Genomic DNA, 17,010 nt, shown 5'->3' with positions numbered 1-17,010 from the left:
AACAGTGCTAGCAACCAAGAACCTCAGGAGACTCTGAAGTGATGTTTTACTTTATCATTTGGTGCAGGGGTGGGGTGGGGGGAGGCAAGGGATAAGGGGGAGGAAGTGGGTTTGGTGGATATATTTGCCATAGGAAAAGTGTCCAGGAATAGCTTTCTCTCCCTTGATTATGTTTTAGTAAAGTCGCCAATAATCGGGATTTGCGCAGAATAAAAGCCAGTGAGTATTTGGAAATCTCCTCCTCCCTGTTTCTGTAGGCTGTCACCACAGTAAAAAGACTTCTTAGGGTTGTAGGTTCTTAAGAAGTCAATTTTCATTTAATTGGTAATAAATACTGCAGATGACAAGAACAACTGTCACTACGTAGTAGAGTTTCCGATGTGCAAATTGTACATCCTCAGGTGCCTTTTTGTACAACACCGGTTAAGCCTCCATCTACATGGTCACCTTAGCCACGAAGTTATTCATCCTTTTCTACCCCCTGGAGAGCATTGGAGGATACCTATTAACACCAGGAGAGGGGAGCCCTCTAGTGGAAAACCGTCAGGCTCCAGCCTGAGCAGGGAAGAGCCAGAAAGTCACAGGAGGCTTGTTAAATTTAGTCCGCAAGTTGAGCTGTGTCCTGTAAACATGACGCGCCCCGCCCTGTCCTCCTGCTGATCTGGAAGGCGTCTGTCAACAAATCTGTCATGTGGAGTCATCTAGAACACACTGCCCTGACCCGTGCGGCTCAGTGGGCTGGGCGTCGTCCCACAAAGCGAAAGCTGGCCGGTTGGATTCCCGGTCAGGGCCCACGCCTGTGTTGTGGGTTTGGTCTCCGGTTGGGTTGTGTGCAAGAGACAACCGATCGGTGTTTCTCTCTCACACCGATGTTCCTCTCCCTCTCTTTCTCCTTCCCTTCCCCTCTCTCTAATAATAGATAAATCTTTTAAAAAAAAAACAACAACCTATTGGGACCTGTGCTAAGTAGAGAATCTGTTTACAATCACTCTCCCAAAGACACACAACTTCCTTCATAGCCCGTGCCTGAAAACTGAGATGGGCAAGGTCAGGGAGTCAGGGGGTGATTTTGATAAGAAATTAAAAATCAAGTCTAAATTAGTTGAAATGACCCCTCCCCACGCCTTCACCGTGTCACGAGGGCAAGGGCTGCTCACCTCGCTGCTTCTTTAATCAGAGGAACGCCCCTTTCCAGCCCAGCCTTCCTCAAGGCCACCACCCGGGTTGGGTCACGCCTGACTTTGTGACTCCATGTCGTTTGCCTTGTAACGAGGAAGACGGTGACAATGCGTGTTCTCTCTCCCCTGCGCCCGGCCCCGACACGTGTCTGCGATTGCCACGCCAGATTCTTAGAAAAGTTGCCCTACCCTCTTGGCCAGGGTCGTGATATTTCTGTCAACCCTTCATTCCTGTCACTGTCTATAGATAAGATTTTTAATAAACTTTAGAAATCTCAAAACTTTACTGTTTAACTTATTGATGTGAATGTTCTATACGTAGGAGTTTCTAAGCATGCCTGGTGGGAACCCCTGTGCCGTGCATGTGCGTTCTCACACCCATGCCTAAAACGGATACGGCGCTAGGGCTGACGTCCCTTGCCCCGGGCTCTGTTGTTGGCCATCACTCATGAGCCCCTCTCCTAAGACCCCACTGTGGAGCTTGCGCCCTTCAGAGAGTCGTCGTGCTGAAGAGACAGCCCGGGAAAACGCAGACTCGGCACATTTTCGCTAAGACCACAGCGGACTTTGTTTCCAGCCTGTGACCTGACGGAGTCTCCGACAGTCTAGTCAGCAAAGCTGGCTCGTCCTTTTCTGAACAATGACAACAAAAATGGCCGCAGCAAGGACCCGTAACTCCTGTCTGTATTTCAAGGACCTTCTAAGGTCTCCTATCTCCCTTGCAGCCTGCTCAGCTGGGCAAATGTGGCCATTGCTGAGTTCTCCGGGGTCTCCCTCTCTGGGGGACTCCCGTGGTCACATGCCGCATGACATAGTGGCTTTATCCCATGTGTGTATGTCCAGTCTCCCTGTACACATGCTTGCCCTTGAGGACAAGGTCGATATGCTATATATCCTGGGTCTAGTTCATTCATTCACTCACTCACTCATTCACTCATTCATTCACCCGGTGAACAGTTTTGGGGCCCATCTGGGGCCAGTCCTTGTCCTACTCTCTGGGGACATATTGGTGAACAAAATGAACGAGATCTTTTTCCTGACAGAGAAACGTGGGAGAGTAAACCTTAAATTCATAGGCACAAGTGGAAAATGTCCACCGTGAAACAAAAATACAAACATACACCCTGTGATAAAAGTTACCAGGGAAAAAGAATAGGGCACCCCAAGAGAGAACACTGGGTGGTCTTATTTAGGCTGGGGGTCAGAAAAGACCTCTAAGTGGTGCTGTTTATAGGGAAGGCTGAAGACACATGGTATTTCATGCTTTGAGGCACGGTTAACCAGCTCTCAGGTCACGTGGTGCAAACCTAACTTCGGAGGATCCCCCTGACTGTCTTCAAGGCAGCCCCACCCCTCCCTTATTTGCCACCAACCTACACGTGTTGTTCGGTGCCCCCTGGATCTGATGGTCCATGGAGACCCCTGGCATGTCAGCTCAAGCCACAGTGGAAGCGAAACAGCTGGACCTGGGGCTACTTGCAGAGTTAGAATGAAGGTTATTCTCACAAATGTATTTACGACGCATTTTAGTAGTCCATAGGACACTTAGCCCAGCCATGGCACATGACCTTGATAGCCAAGTACAAAGCACATGGCCTTTGGAACTGAGCAGATCTGGGCTTGAACTCTGTGACCTTGAACAGACAATTTCGTAGCCTCAGTTTTGTCATCTGTACAATGGGGGCAAGCTCACCAGACACCGGGCCCAGAAAGTGGGCAGGCACTTACCCTTCCCTGTAATCCCCGGCCCTCCCCGTCTGCTTACCTTTATGCCGCCTCTGCGCCCCAGCTCCCCCGGTGCTCCATGGTCACAGGAAGACCACCGCCCCTCCCTCAAAACCTGCTCTTGGGGCTGAATCTGCTTCAGTTAGGAGGCATAATGGGCCACCCGGCAGCAGGGAGGATGAGGACCAGGTGACGGAGTGCAACTTAGTGCCACTCCGAGTGGCCCAGGGCAAGGCAGGGCGACACGACCAACTCCCATTGTCGAGCTGAAGCCAGCAGAGTTTGCTCCAGGAGCGGACACCAGGCAGGGCGGCCACTCCGAACCTGGGAGCGGGTCCGGAACACCCAGCTGGAAGCCCGGGCCTGCCGGTGGGGCTTAGCTAGGAGGAGGAGGAGGGTCAGTGATTTAGGCTTCCTGAAGGAAGAAGCCCAAAGAGCCCCTTCTGGGTCCCCAGGGAGAGGGGTGTGAGCAGGGCAGGAGGTGAGTCTCCACGGAGACTTGCAGGTAGCTGCACAGAGGTCCAGGTGAGACCGGCCTTAGGAAGGGTGCAGGGCAGGACAAGCGGGTAAGGCCGAGAGCTACGGGAGGTAAACCTTACAGGGGACAGGACCTTGGGCTTATCCACAGATGTTCTACGTGATTATAATCAGCTCCCTCCTGCTCCCTTACAGGTGAGTGCAGACGCGTCCGGCTTGAAGAAGGTAGACCCCAAAGGTCGGAGTGCACTGCTGGCCGACATCCAGCAAGGAACCCGCCTACGGAAGGTCACACAGATCAATGACCGCAGTGCCCCGCAGATCGAGAGTAAGTGAGCGCGTGGGCCAGGACTGCGCGAGCCACGGGAGGCCACGGGAGGCCACGGGAGGCTCAGGCAGGTGCCCCTGGCTTGCTCTGGGCGGGGGCCACGTCCATTACCCAGGACAGAAGTCGCACTGTCTCAGACCTGCTCGGCGTACAGGCCACGTGGGTGGAGACTCGGCGCTTCCCTCCCAGGTGTGTAGACAGTGTGTAGGGTTCTCCTCTCCTCACTCTTCAAGTGCTAAAAAAAAAATCTCATGGCGACATAACTTTTTAAATTGTGACCAAATTCACCCTGGTACCCATTGAAAGCATTCAATTCAGCGGCATTTACATGTTCGCAGTGTGGTGCAGCCATCACCTCCATCTCGTCCCGAAGCACTCATTCCAGCGCCCCAGGAGGACACCCCAGACCCACTGGCAGTCCCTCCCCATGCCCCCCAGCCCCAGCCCCTGGCAACCGTTCAGTCTGCTGGCCGTGTCTGTGGATTTGCCTATGTGGGGCTAGCTCCTATAAATGGAATCATACAGCATGTGGCCTCTGGAGCTGGCTCCTTCTACTGGGCGTCATGTCTGCCAGGCTCATGCACGTAGCAGGAGCCAGCCCTTCTCCCCTCTTTACTGCCGACGGATACCTCGTCATAGGGCTGTACCACCTGCTCTGTGCTTCTCCACCGTGAGCTGACACTGGAACGTCACCGAGTCAGCAGAGCCCTCAAACTCAGTGAGAGCAAACATAGAGTCTCAACACGAAACAACACGAACTTTTTGTTTTCCCACAAGGAAAAAGATTGATTCGGAATCCCCTCACGGGATCACATGACGGCAGCTGTCTGTGTCTTCTAGAAGATGACAGGGCAAATGGAGTCTGTGCTTGGGTCAGGGGACTTCTCATTCTGCCACCAGGCAAAGCACGGCACCTCTCCGAGACTCAGTTTGCTCACCTGCAAAATGGGAGGGATAATAACACCTGCTGTGTCTCGTGTGCGTCAGGGCTGGGGAAGGTTGAGATAACATGCAGAACTATTTATTGTAAGGTATTACCACATCTTCATATATTTTTAATGGTGAGCATGATGTTAATTCTCAAAGATAGTCCTAAAAATATGAGAATCTAGTATCTGTGATTGCTATCTATGTTAATACACAAGGACAGACAAATTATTTTAAGAAATATTTCCCACAACCAAATTAGAAATTTGTGTCTGGTGAGACCCACTATCTAATTGATTAAGCCCAATGAACAGATAAGTCCATTTTATTGGAATACTCACTAATCATTCCAATGAGCTAGTAATAGGTAATATTAATATTTAGAATAATCTGGCCACCTTCATCCACCAGTGGGCACTGTGCCTTCATTTCTCTGTGCTCATTAGATTCAGGTTGTGAAGACTTTTTTACCAGGAGCCCTTGTCTGAGCTGATTGTCTTCCCCTGTTATGTAGTTGGTAAGCACACTCATCCAGAAGTCTGGACTTGGTGACCCTTCTCCTCCGGGGCTCACAGGCTTTCTCCTCCATAGACCAGAAGGCGCAGGGGAGCGTGCGGGGGCTCAGGAGTGAGTGCTCAGGAAGGGAAATGCTGAAGCACCCCGTCAGTCACTGCACACCTTCCCTTCCGGCTTGCCGTTCTGGGCCAGGCTCTGCGGACGAGAAGTTAAAATTGCTGCCTGGATCTGCGGGTCTCCTCTGGCTAGTCCTCCCAGTGGAAGACAAAACCAGCCCTGCACCCGTCTTGTCTAGGTTTTCTCCTTTGAAAGGTGCTGCCAGTTCCTCCACTGACATCTACTAAATGGCGGTGTCTGGGTCCCTTGCTTTAGGTCGCTTTGCAGAGTGGTCAGCCACTGATGGTTGGTTGTTCGGGAGACCCAGAGAGGGCAGCAGACAGGCCCGGGCCTGAGCCTGCAGGGGGTCTAGGCAGAGGGAGTTTGGCAAAGATGCCATCTGGAAGGGCAGCATCACAGGTCCCGCAGGTTGGAGGAACCGGCAGGCTGCCACTGGCATTGCCAGACCACGCCCCAGGGTGAGAACGGGCTGCTCAGCTCTACCCATGAGTCTTCATCCACTCGCCTCTTCTCTCTAAAGGTTCTAAAGGCGCCAACAAAGAAGGAGGAGGTTCTGCAAACTCTCAAGGAGGGAGCACGCCCCCAGCCCTGGGAGGTCTGTTTGCTGGTGGCTTTCCTGTGCTGCGACCAGCAGGCCAGAGGGATGCAGCAGGTAAGGAGGAATCCAAACCCAGCTATCTTGTGATTTTTTTTAGATTTATTTATTTTTAGAGAGAAGGGAAGGGAGAAAGGGAGGGAGAGAAACACCAATGTGTGGTTGCCTCTTGCACGCTCCCTACAGGGGACCTGGCCTGCAACCCTAGGCGTGTGCCCTGACTGAGAATCGAACCGACGACCCTTTGATTTGCAGGCCAGTGCTCAATCCACTGAGCCACACCAGCCAGGGCACTATCTTGTGATCTTCACCTCCTTCACTTGGAGACCCACCTGGGCGATCCTTCACACGCTAGTGAGCGGTGTGTTTTCAGTGAACAGCTGTGTGGTAGGGGATCATGCATTTGGGAACCTAAGCACCAGAAATTTCCAAAGCCCACGATTGTGCTCAAGGGATCTTTCAAATCATCCATCTGTTTACGTCCTCCCATTGTAATAAATGAAGACGGACTTGCCGCAGTGCATGGTGTTTAGTGGTGGCGTGATTGTGGCCCAGACTGCAGAGTGCAGACAGACATTTGTGACATCACTGTGGCCTCACTGGCGATGAGTGAGTCCGAAGGGTTCTCAGTCATTGTGTCACTGTGTCCGTTAGGTATTGCTAAGTCACAAAACACCCTAACACTCATCTGTTCAGTTTACAATTTGTGGGTTGGCAATTTAGGGTGGTCTCAGCGGGGCACCCTCTAGTGTCTACAGGTTGGTAGATGGCTTTGCTAATTTTACATTTCTGATACCTTTGGTGCCTCATCTGGGGCAACTGGCCTGAGCCATTTGGTCATTCAGTATGTAGCAGAATGTTCAGGGTTTGTTTTTATAGTGGTGGCAAGGTTCCCACAGAGAGGCTAGAAGCATGTAAAGTCTCCTGAGGCTTAGATTTGGAATTGGCACAGTGTTACTTTTTATTGCATCCTCTTTTCCAAAGTGAGTCACAAGGCCAGCCAGAGACAAAGGCGGAGAAACAGACTTCACCTCTCGGTGAGAGGAGCTGCAAGATCACGTGGCAGAGGGTATAGAGTCAGGAACGAGTGGACAATCACGTCCATTGTTGCAACTGGCCTACCACAGTCAGATGTTTGGAAAACATTGCCTTAAAATTAGAAAAATGTATCTTTAGTATGTGCAAAAATAGATGTTTTTCTTTTCTTTTCCTTTCTTTCTTTCTTTCTTTCTTTCTTTCTTTCTTTCTTTCTTCTCTTTCTTTCTTTTTGGATAAACTCAAAGAATTTTATTAATCCAAGAAATATCAAGCCCCAGACATTCCAGGTATAGAACATCTCCTCCCATGCGACTCTGCTAAATTTCTTGCTGGGACTGTTTGACGTTAAGGGATGCGTTTGCTGCCGTCACCCACTGATGAAGTCCAGCAAAGATAAGGGCTCTGGGATGCTTTGAGACCCCCCTGGAACCCCCTCAGAGGGCATTTCCTGTCCTCGTTTTTGCTGAGGGTTCGTCAGACGGGACAGTGCCAGGGTCGTCCTGAGAGCTGGCATTCTTCTGTGCCTGCTTCTTTTTCCAACTTCCTGCCTGGGACCAAAGAAACATTCTTGGAGATATAAAAATCCCGCTAGCTTCTCTTCACGGAAATAACCCCAGTCGGGATATAACAGGGATGGGACAAAGGAAGCCGGCAGTATTCCTGCTTGCCTCCAATAGGACACAGGTGTCAGACGTCGAAGCCACCGTGTGCAGTCAAGCGTTGATCTCTGTAGAGGAGGTCAGAACGCACAATGAAGTGGCTAATGATGCCTGTCACGGGAGGGAAGTCAGGGACAGATCAATAGTAGGTGCACAGCCTTAGTGCCATGTTGGAGTGAGACAGCCAGGGCTCTCTCCTCTCAGAGCTCTCCCGTCGGCTCCCTTCTCGTTCACGGAAAAGGACTCGGCCCTTTGCCGTCTCTCTGATCTTCTTGCCCACCACTCCTGCCGGCTCACGCCCTGCGCTCCAGCCACACACTGCCCTCCTTGCTGTTCTTACACCTACCAGGTGTACTGCTGCCGCAGGGCCCTTGCACAAACTGCTCCCGAGGCCTGAAACACGTTTTCTCAGGTGTCCACTTGGTTCGCTACTCCCTCCCTTCAGGTCTCTGCTCAAGGGCCATCTGACCAACTTAGTGAGGCTTTACTCCCCATCCATGTAGAATGAGTCACCCTCTCATTGCATATCCCTTCTAGCTGAATTTTTTTCTTTTATTATTATTACCATTGGATATATTATATATCTACTCCTGTATTTTCTGTCTTCCCCTCTAAATGCATGCTCCATGAAGGCAGGAACTATGTTTTGATCACTGCCTTAAAAATGCCTGGCACAGAGTAGGTGCTCAGTAAATATTCATCTACAGGGAAATGTGTGAGTGGGTAGTATGGCTGCTTAGAGCCATGAAGCCCGGAGAGCAGTGTCGAGTGCTCACAGTGCTTTTAGGGGCCCATGAAAACGTTTGAATTTATGTTAAAATCGGGGTGGGTGGCAAATTTTTGGGTCAAATACTATATTTGTCTTTACACCAGTGCCTTCACAAAATGTAGCTCTAAGTATTTTTTTTAAGAAGGAAGAGGGTCTCCAGAAGTCATAATGTAGCCCTGACTCAGCACTCGCAGGGAGAGGTCACTAAAATAGGGTGCAATGAGTGACTGTCGCTGGGCTGAGAGGAGTGTGTGGCGAGACTCCCGTGCAACCCGGGGTCCTCTGGAAACATAAGCTCGTGGGAAAGGGGAGACGGACTTCATCTTCTGATAACCCGCAGGCTCTACAAGCTGACCCCTGTCCCATCGCTAGCGAGACCTCCTGGGTGCACTCCGGCGGGCCTGTCCCCGCCTGATTCCTGGTCCCCTTTGTGCTTCTGGTGGGGTGTCCAGGGCTGGTGCCCATGCTCTATTGGAAGGCTTCCTCCCTTTTCTGCCTTGGCACGCCCTGTCGGAGCTCTCTGCTGGCCGGTGCCTGCCTGCTCACCTCGCCTGCCCTCACCTGTCAGCGGCTCTCTCTCCTGTCGCTCCCACCTTAAATGTGTGCTGCCAGCTCTGTGCACGACCCCGGAGTGGGCCTGAACATAAGCTGGAGGAGGACTGTGCCAGCCTTGGTTCTCGGCCCGCACTATGACAAAAATGCCTTTGTTGGCCCCTTTCTCATTCGCTTGGCTGCTTAGCAAGCAGAGGCTCCTGCCCTTTGAACTGACTCACTTTCTGGGTGTTTGAATGTTGGAGACATGGGTGTCCTCAGTCACTTAAAAAGTTTGGGTCAGTTATTTGGGGCCTGAGTCTGCCCTTCCGACCTGTTACACCTTTTAAGTCCACACAGCAAGTGGGCCCTGGTTTAGGGAGCTGCCCGGGCTCCCCACCTCCGTCTCCGTGGACGACGCACACAGGTTTGAGACGTTGGAGGCAGGGTTCCCTGAGCCTGGCCCCTGCCCTTGACCTCACATAGAATGTTGGGGTTGTGGTGGCAGAAGGCCGAGTGGGGGTTTTCCCTCCTGGGCGTGGTCAGCCAAGCTGCTCGGGCAGCGCTGGCCTCAGGCCCCCAGGGGGGGTCGAGTCAACCAGGGTGGGTACACCCAGGCAAAGGCCTCTCTTCCAAAGCCACCTCAAAGAAAATCCTCAGTAGAGGAGTGAAAATGTCACTGCCCCGCCTCCAGGACAGACATCCCACAGCTGAGCCCTGTAACGAGTGGTCTTGTCCAGGTGACTGTCACAGCGTAGCCAGAGGAGGGTCTTCTGTTTGGAAAGTCAGACACCGCCCACTCTGTCCTGCCCACTCAGCTTCCCCCGAGTCACCTTGCTTTGACTGGCCTGGCTTTTGGCATCCGGTACTTTGGGGTAGGATTTAGCACCCGGTTGGGAAAACTCACTGGAGACTCGTTGGCGGAAAGGCTCAGGCTGCCCCCAGAGGCTGGGGTAGGAACCTGGCGTGAAGGCCATGGGTCCTGGTCTGCAGCACCCAGGAAGCTGGAGGTGTGGGAAGCAAGCACGTTTCCAAGGGTTTCCCGCAGGTTTTCTGGGGGATTATGAAGTGGAAGGGCATGGAGACAGGGGAAGACTCGGTCCCCAGAATGCCTCTTTGAGACAGCACTGTCCTTGTTGGGGAGAAATATTTTGAATGCATCCCACATGGAGGCTTGCATGTGCAGTAATTATGGAACTTCTATACCGGACATGGGGGGAGGGACCTTTTCCTCATCCGGCAGGCAGGGACCCAAGGGAAGGCACTAACAGTGTGTCAAAAGGGTGTGCAGCGTGACCGGGCTGCTCCCGGGGAGCACCCTCCACACCTGTCTTCCACGAAGGCCACCAAACACAGATACTTCCTGTAGGCGCTCTGTCGTTGTTGAATTCACGCAGCACTGGATTCCAAGCAGGGGTGGATGCGGTGGAGAACCTACAGGGTGAGGAAGCCGGGAGACCAGGAGAGAGCAGCCCCCTTAGAGATGGGCACGTCCAGAGGCCAAAGGAGTGGGAGGTTCAAGGTCATTGGAGCCAGATCCCCGAGGCAGGATCTTCCCACTAGCTTCGGAGCATGCAGCTTCTGCTCTCGATGTGGAAACAAGTCCTTGTTCCCTGATGCTGGGAGGGAGGGACACCTCCCCCCCCCCACCCCGGAGATTCTGGTTGGCCCCTGAGGACCCAAACTAGGATGTAAGGGCTGATGGACCTACTGGGTAGGAGTGATGAGTGTGAGGCGACCTTGAGATGAGGAAGGGCTGGGGATGTGGGAGCAGTCCCGTGCCCTGGGCTGGGAGCCCAGGGGGCCCCAGCAGATGAGGGCCCCGGTGGGATGCAATAGGACAGCTGCGGCCTGGCAGCACCGTAATGCTGGCGAGGAGCTTGGGTCCGGTCCAGCTGGCCCTCTAGTGTGACAGCTGCTGCACCTGAGGCCTCTCAGGGGACCTGCCGCGAGAGAGCATCACCTGCCGGTCCTCGACATCGCGCTTGAGAGCCTCGGTCACTGCTGCCCACACACGTGGGGCTTCTCTTTCCTCGGTTGCTGCTCTAACTCGGAACTTGTCTCATTTCCAGGCGGCAAGACAGGGCAGGCCCCTGGCTCCCGGGCACCTTCTCCTCGGCTTCCCACCAAAACTCTCAGCGGGCCGCTGAACCCCCCGGCGTCTCCCAGGCTGGGCAGTGCCGCCTCCGAGGCGCATGGCGCTGCCAGAGCCGTCCCTCCTCGCCCCAGCGTGCCTGCCCCGCCTCCTCCCACGCCACCCCCACCGCCCCCACCCCTACCCCCACCCTTGCCCTCCTCCTCTGCCATCAAATCTCCCCTAGTGTCCCCACCTGGCTCACAGACCAAAGGTAATACCCTGGGGGTGGCCCCCCCTCCGCCCTCGGCACCTCCCCCTCCCCCTCCCCCACCTCCCCCAACCCCACCCCCTCTACCCCAGAACTCCATCCTCAGTGACAAGGCAGTGAAGCCTCAGCTAGCCCCCTTGCCTTTGTCACCCATCCCGCCCCCGCTCCCTCTCCTCCCGCCTTGCGGGTACCCCGGACTCAATGCCGATGCTGCCAGTCCCACTCAAGATGCCCCGGAGCCTTCTGCCCCGCCGCCCCCACCGCCCCCGCCGCTTCCCCTTTACGCCTCATGCACCCCGAGGTCCTTGGTGCCTGCGCCCCCTATGCCAGGCACCAACAATGGCAGTGAAGCCCCACCCCCACTGCCCCCCAAGTCGCCCAGCTTCCAGGCTCAGCCACTGAAGCCGAGCGGGCAAGCCTTGCCTGCTCCTCCCGCTCCACCCGCGCCTCCTGGGTCGCAGCCCCAGCCGTTCCTGCAGAAGAAGAGGCCCGGCCGAGGCCCAGGTGAGCGCAGCAGTTCCGGTCCGCGGTGACCCGATCAGAGGACCGCTTGCCCTTGCCAGGCATTGAGGAGGCACCGGGGCCACAGCCAGAGGCCTGCTCCTATGAGCGGCTGGGGAGTACCTTGCGATGTCTTAACTCAGGATTGGGGGTTAGAGCATTGCCCCTGTGGAGGGCAATAAAGATTCGTTGTGGCACTTTACGTCGGGGGTATTCGCGTTAGAGACAGGAGACCAACAGTAGGGGAGGCTGGAGGACCTGTCCAAGAGCATGCAGACCATAAGTCAGCGCTTCTGGCCTGGGTCGCCTTGCTGGTCCTCACTGTGTGACCCTGGACGCTCACCCGGCCTCTCTGCGCCCCCTTCTCCTCCTGTGTGAAATGGGAATGATTAATAGTTCTCCCGCGAGCAGTTGTGGGAACAAGCCCTGACAGCCGCGAGATCTGGAGGAAGGTCGTGCTCCCCATCGCCCCGGGGCTGGAGGGGCTGCGGGTGCCCTTGTCCCAGAACCAGCCCTCCTGCTTAGTTCCCCTGAGTTATCGCAGGCCGGCTCCCAGCCCGAGTGGTCGCAGACCCTCCGTGGATTGGATGAGCATTATGGGCATCCCCCCCTTTTTGGGGAGGCTGATTCTCCTGCTGACTCCAGAAAACCGAGGGTCAGTATTTCCAGCCCCGTGTTAAGAGTGACCCGTTCACCCGGGCAGCGGCGGCGCTTCCGGACTGCGTGCACATGCGCAGGACGGGTGTCCGCGCGGTGGAAAGGCCGCGTTCACTGTTGGGGTGGGTCCCCCTGAACCGGAAACCCCTACACGTCCACGCACACGCACCCATGCATGCAAACACAGTCATAAACACCCAACTTCTTTTTTAAAAATACACCCACACCCCTGCACACCCATCACACTTAGGCACATATGCCTTGGTCTTTCAGAAAATCCTTTGATGCGTAAAGTTTAAATATTTCCCTGTGTTAAAAAATAACGCAAGCTCGTTGAAGAGCAAATAGAAAGACCTTTAAATCACCCACAATAATGTCATGGAGAAATAACTGTCATTTTGGGGATGCATTTTTTTCTTTTTTTTCCCTGAATGTATCTATATATTTACATAATGAATACTATTTTGTATATACTACTGCCTATTCTGGTTTTATTTAATATTAAAAACAATTCTGTCAAATCGTAAAAGTGTATAAGCATATTAATATGATCATCAGTATATACCATATTTCTAATGTTAGATATTAAAGTCGATTCCATTTCTTCTTATCGTTAATAACATGTGAGTTGCTGCAGGAGATACTTTCACAGCAATTTGTGGGCTGCATTTCAGATATTTTCTAAGATAGGTTTCTGAAAGGCAATCCCTGGTGCAAAGAGCAAGGGTATTTTTAAGGCTCTTAGTGACGAGAGATAAGGTTTTAATCATTCTCTTCTCAACCTGCTGTTCACCGTGGGGCCAGCATTGGAGCCGGCGAGCCCTTTCTGACCTTGTCATTCTTCAATGTCCCTCGTGTGGTTTTAAAACACCAGTGCTTTAGATCCAGAGACATCTGAGTCCAAAGCCTGGTTCCTCCTCCACTCCTGTGTAACCTAATGCCCGGTTTTTAAACGTTCTTGAACTTTGCCCTCCTTTTACTTGACAAATGGAAATAATAACAACACACCTCCTGTAGGATTGTCATGCGTGTTAAGTGAGGAAATGTGCCTGTGGCTGGGGCGCAGGCTACTTCCCTTCCGTCACTCTTACCACGTGGAGGGCAGCTTTCCATCCAGAAGCGGGTCAGCAGCCCTCAGTCCCTTTAGTCTGCTTGTGGGGGCAAGTGAGTCCTAGTGGATCCTGGTACAAGGAAGGGCGGACCAGCAAGGGTAGGAAGGATGAGATTTTTTTCTTGAAAAGCTCACAGGAAGCAGAGTGTGGGACACTGCCCGCCCACAGGCATGGGCCCATACATGCATGTCCTCCCGTGTCCTCCCATGACCCCGCAGTCTTGGGCTTGCGCAGGCTCCGGCTGCGGCTCCATCACGAAGTGCAAGGCCCATGCGCAGAGCTGAGGAGGGAGCCTGGCAGCGTGGACCTGGGCACAGAGCCAGGTGCCGGCGGCTCTACTTGTATCGGAAGGTGGGACCGCCACGATGCCTCTCTAGGCTGGACTCCAGGGCTCTCTCGATGGTTCTAACCCTGGGAGAAGGCTTCCATTTCACGGAGAGTAGCCCCAGCCCCTTGAACTCCAGGCTGGGCATCTGGGCCCTGGTCTCGTGGGCTTAGTGTGGGTTGGAGATGTGACCAAGAGGTGACAGACTGGGGCACAGCTCAAAAGTGGGGGGTTAGGGGGCAGGGTACCAGAGGCTGGGCAGATGGCTGGTAGGAGCTGGGAGCCGCCTTCCGTGCTGGGTCTCCAGCTGCAGCGGGTCTGGGCGGGACCTGAAGGGGGAGGAGAAGCCCGATGGTGGCGGGTGAGAGAGAACAGCTGCCCCAGCTGGCACTGTGGCCTGCTCCGCGGCGGGAAACGCAAGGCCGGGAACAGATGCTTGTCTGGCCCCTTTCATTGTGTCTTTGGACGTGAACCCTAGTTTTCCATGAACAGCAGGAGGGTAATTTTTTCTCAGCCAGGGGTGGGAGAGGAAGAGGCTGTAATTGTGAACATCCTGGCACAGTAACAGCGGAGCGGTCTCATCATTTCGTGGAGTGGAGTGAGTGGGACACCTGCCTGCACCGACGGGCAGGACGGCAGCTACTGGCTGCCAGCGAGTCAGATGGAGTTCTGGCAAAGGAGAGCGCACCGCCCACGGCGGTCTTCGGGGAAGGTTCGCTGAGGCTGGTGGGATTGGAGTGGGGCCCCGGGGGTAGGTGGATTCAGATGGGAAAGAGCAATGAGCGTCTGCGATGCAGGGGAGCAGGTGTGAGCAGAAACAGGGGCCGGAGCAAGCCCCCTGACAGCTGTTCCTCTTGCCCCGCCCTGAGCCTCACCTACGGACAATTCAGGCACCAGTGGGAGCGAGCTAAATCCACCACTGGCTCCCCCTGTGAGATCACCCCCTTCTGAGCTGCGCCCCCAGTCTGTCACCTCTTGGTCACATCTCCAACCCACACTAGGCCCACGAGGCCAGGGCCCAGATACCCAGCCCTGAGTTCAAGGGGCTGCTCTCCAAGAACTGGAAGCCTTCTCCCAGGGTTAGAACCATCGAGAGAATCCTGGAGTCCTTTCCTTTCTCTTCCCTTTCTGGGGACTCTGCAGTGGTTCCCATTTCGGGGACTATGCCATCTGATGCTGAGGACTGCCATTGTCATTGAGATGATCACAGCAGCTAACATTTATTGAGCCCTCATTATGTGCAACTTGACTCAAATGAACTCATTTAACCCTCTCAACAACTCTAGGAGGTGTGTGCACTATTATCATTCCCATTTGACAGAGGAGAAAACTGAGGCACAGAGAGGTTGTGTCATTATCCCAGCAGGACAACTGGATTCAGTCCCAAGTGGGTTGTCTCTGGAGGCTGCCCTTCTACTCACCCCTCACAGGAGGTTACAGCATCTCTGTCCCCATTCACTCCTGTATCTGAATACTCCGTCATCTTCTCCGTCAGGCACCAGTGGGGCGAAGCTAAATCCACCACCGGCTCCTCCTGCGAGATCCCCCACCACGGAGCTTTCAAGCAGGAGCCAGCAGGTCCCAGGCTGGACCCAGACGCAGCAGCCCGGGGGCCAGCTGCGGAACGGGAGCCTGCACATCATCGGTAAGCGGGGCCAGCAGCTGCCACGCTGGCTGCCGGTGGGGAGGTGGTTCCCAGCCCCAGTGGGAGCGTGCCAGCCCCGGGCGCCTGCTTTGTCAGAACAGGGAACGCATGGTAGCGTAGAACAGACCACAGGTTGTGTTAAATAGAGGGATTCTCTGGAGGCTTTCTGCAGGGCTCCAGAATCCACTCCTCACCTTCTGACTGACGGAGAGGGAAGAAAACCAACATTTTAACGGTGTGTCTGTCTCCGTGGAGAAGTCCCTGCACAAGGCTGAATGAATGGCGTGATTGGGACACAGTGAACGGACGGACAGAAGGTCCAGCAGGCAGGGGGACAGTTAGGGCAAAAATATGGAGATAGGGCGGAAATTGATATGCAGTCAGGTGTGGCCAGAAATCTTTGCATCCCTCTGTGGGTTGAGCTACTGCCAGCCAGAAATCCTAGATCGCAAAGCAGGGACCTGCCCTGTGAAAGGGCCACACGTCCCCTCTCCTCTCCCACCAGGAGCTCAGGGCAGAACCCATTTGCTCTGGGGGCCCAGGCCCACAACTGGGCATAGGCCATGCTCCGTGTCAGCTGCCAGGCCCGGGACCCCTGTTCTGCCCACTCCTCCTGACCTAGGCCCACCCAGGAGCTCAGGAGGGCTTCAGGCCATGGGGACTCTGTTGTCCCTGCTGCTGCCATGTCCCCCCACCTCTGAGTCTGGGCCCTGCACTGCCCTGTGGCTATTTAGAAGCTTCCTGAAGATATTAGTGGCCGTAAGGTAGGGCGGGTGATGGGGAGAGTGTGTTAATTTCACTCTTCCCAGGTCCCCGAAAATCTTTCGATTTTCCCATCGAAAGAGTAAAAACTGAGAGGTGGAAGGCAGCCCTGGGGGGACTGGTCCTGCCATGGGCACCCTAGCACCAGGCAGGCGAACCTTGGGCTGTCTCAGTAACCAGAGCAACTTTGCCATTTTCCACGTGCAGACGACTTTGAGTCTAAATTCACGTTCCATTCCGTGGAAGACTTTCCTCCTCCGGATGAATACAAACCAAGCCAGAAGATTTACCCCAGCAAGATCCCCAGAAGTGAGTACCGCCCGGCGAGGACCCCTGCATTTCCCTGACTGTCCGAGAGCCGCGCCTGGTGTGCACTGGCCGACTGCAGGCTGGCTGTCCTCTCGTGTCCTGGACAGCAGTGCAGCGCCGTGCGTACTCCTGGCAGTGTCGGAACGTGCGTGTGCCCCAGTCCCCAAGGGTCATTTAGAGGCTGCTACAGAAGACCGGGGTTCAGTGTTCAGCATCATCAGATTTGGATGAATTTACCACTTGCCCCTCCCCTCTCTGGGGCTTCTGACTAGGGATCTGAATACCCCAGGGAAAATGGGGTGCAGGAACTTTGCATTAGTAGCTGGGGAAGAGCCTGAAACCCCCAGTGTGGAACTCTGGCACACCGTGAAATGGAGAGTGTCCTCAAGCCAATGGTTCTCAGCCTCGGCTCCACACCCCAATGACCTGGAGAACCTGAAAACCCAAAAGGCCAGGCTGCACCTGGACCAACTAAATTAGAAACCCGGGTAGGA

General features: G+C 54.4%; 1 protein-coding gene across 1 annotated transcript in view; it reads left to right on the top strand.

Annotated features, from left to right (window-relative positions):
* The window catches only part of WIPF3 (WAS/WASL interacting protein family member 3), a 73,232-nt gene that overhangs the window by 49,413 nt on the left and 6,809 nt on the right, over window positions 1-17,010 (top strand). The window contains exons 3-7 of the mRNA XM_036010450.1: window positions 3,576-3,708; window positions 5,789-5,920; window positions 10,933-11,709; window positions 15,296-15,445; window positions 16,415-16,516. Of these exons, the coding sequence (XP_035866343.1) occupies window positions 3,576-3,708; window positions 5,789-5,920; window positions 10,933-11,709; window positions 15,296-15,445; window positions 16,415-16,516 (1,294 nt within the window). The remainder of the gene's footprint in view (window positions 1-3,575; window positions 3,709-5,788; window positions 5,921-10,932; window positions 11,710-15,295; window positions 15,446-16,414; window positions 16,517-17,010) is intronic.

The sequence above is a fragment of the Phyllostomus discolor genome, chromosome 10, assembly GCF_004126475.2.
Source record: "Phyllostomus discolor isolate MPI-MPIP mPhyDis1 chromosome 10, mPhyDis1.pri.v3, whole genome shotgun sequence".
NCBI classification, from domain to species: Eukaryota; Metazoa; Chordata; class Mammalia; order Chiroptera; family Phyllostomidae; genus Phyllostomus; species Phyllostomus discolor.
This window is presented reverse-complemented; position numbering and strand designations above follow the sequence as displayed.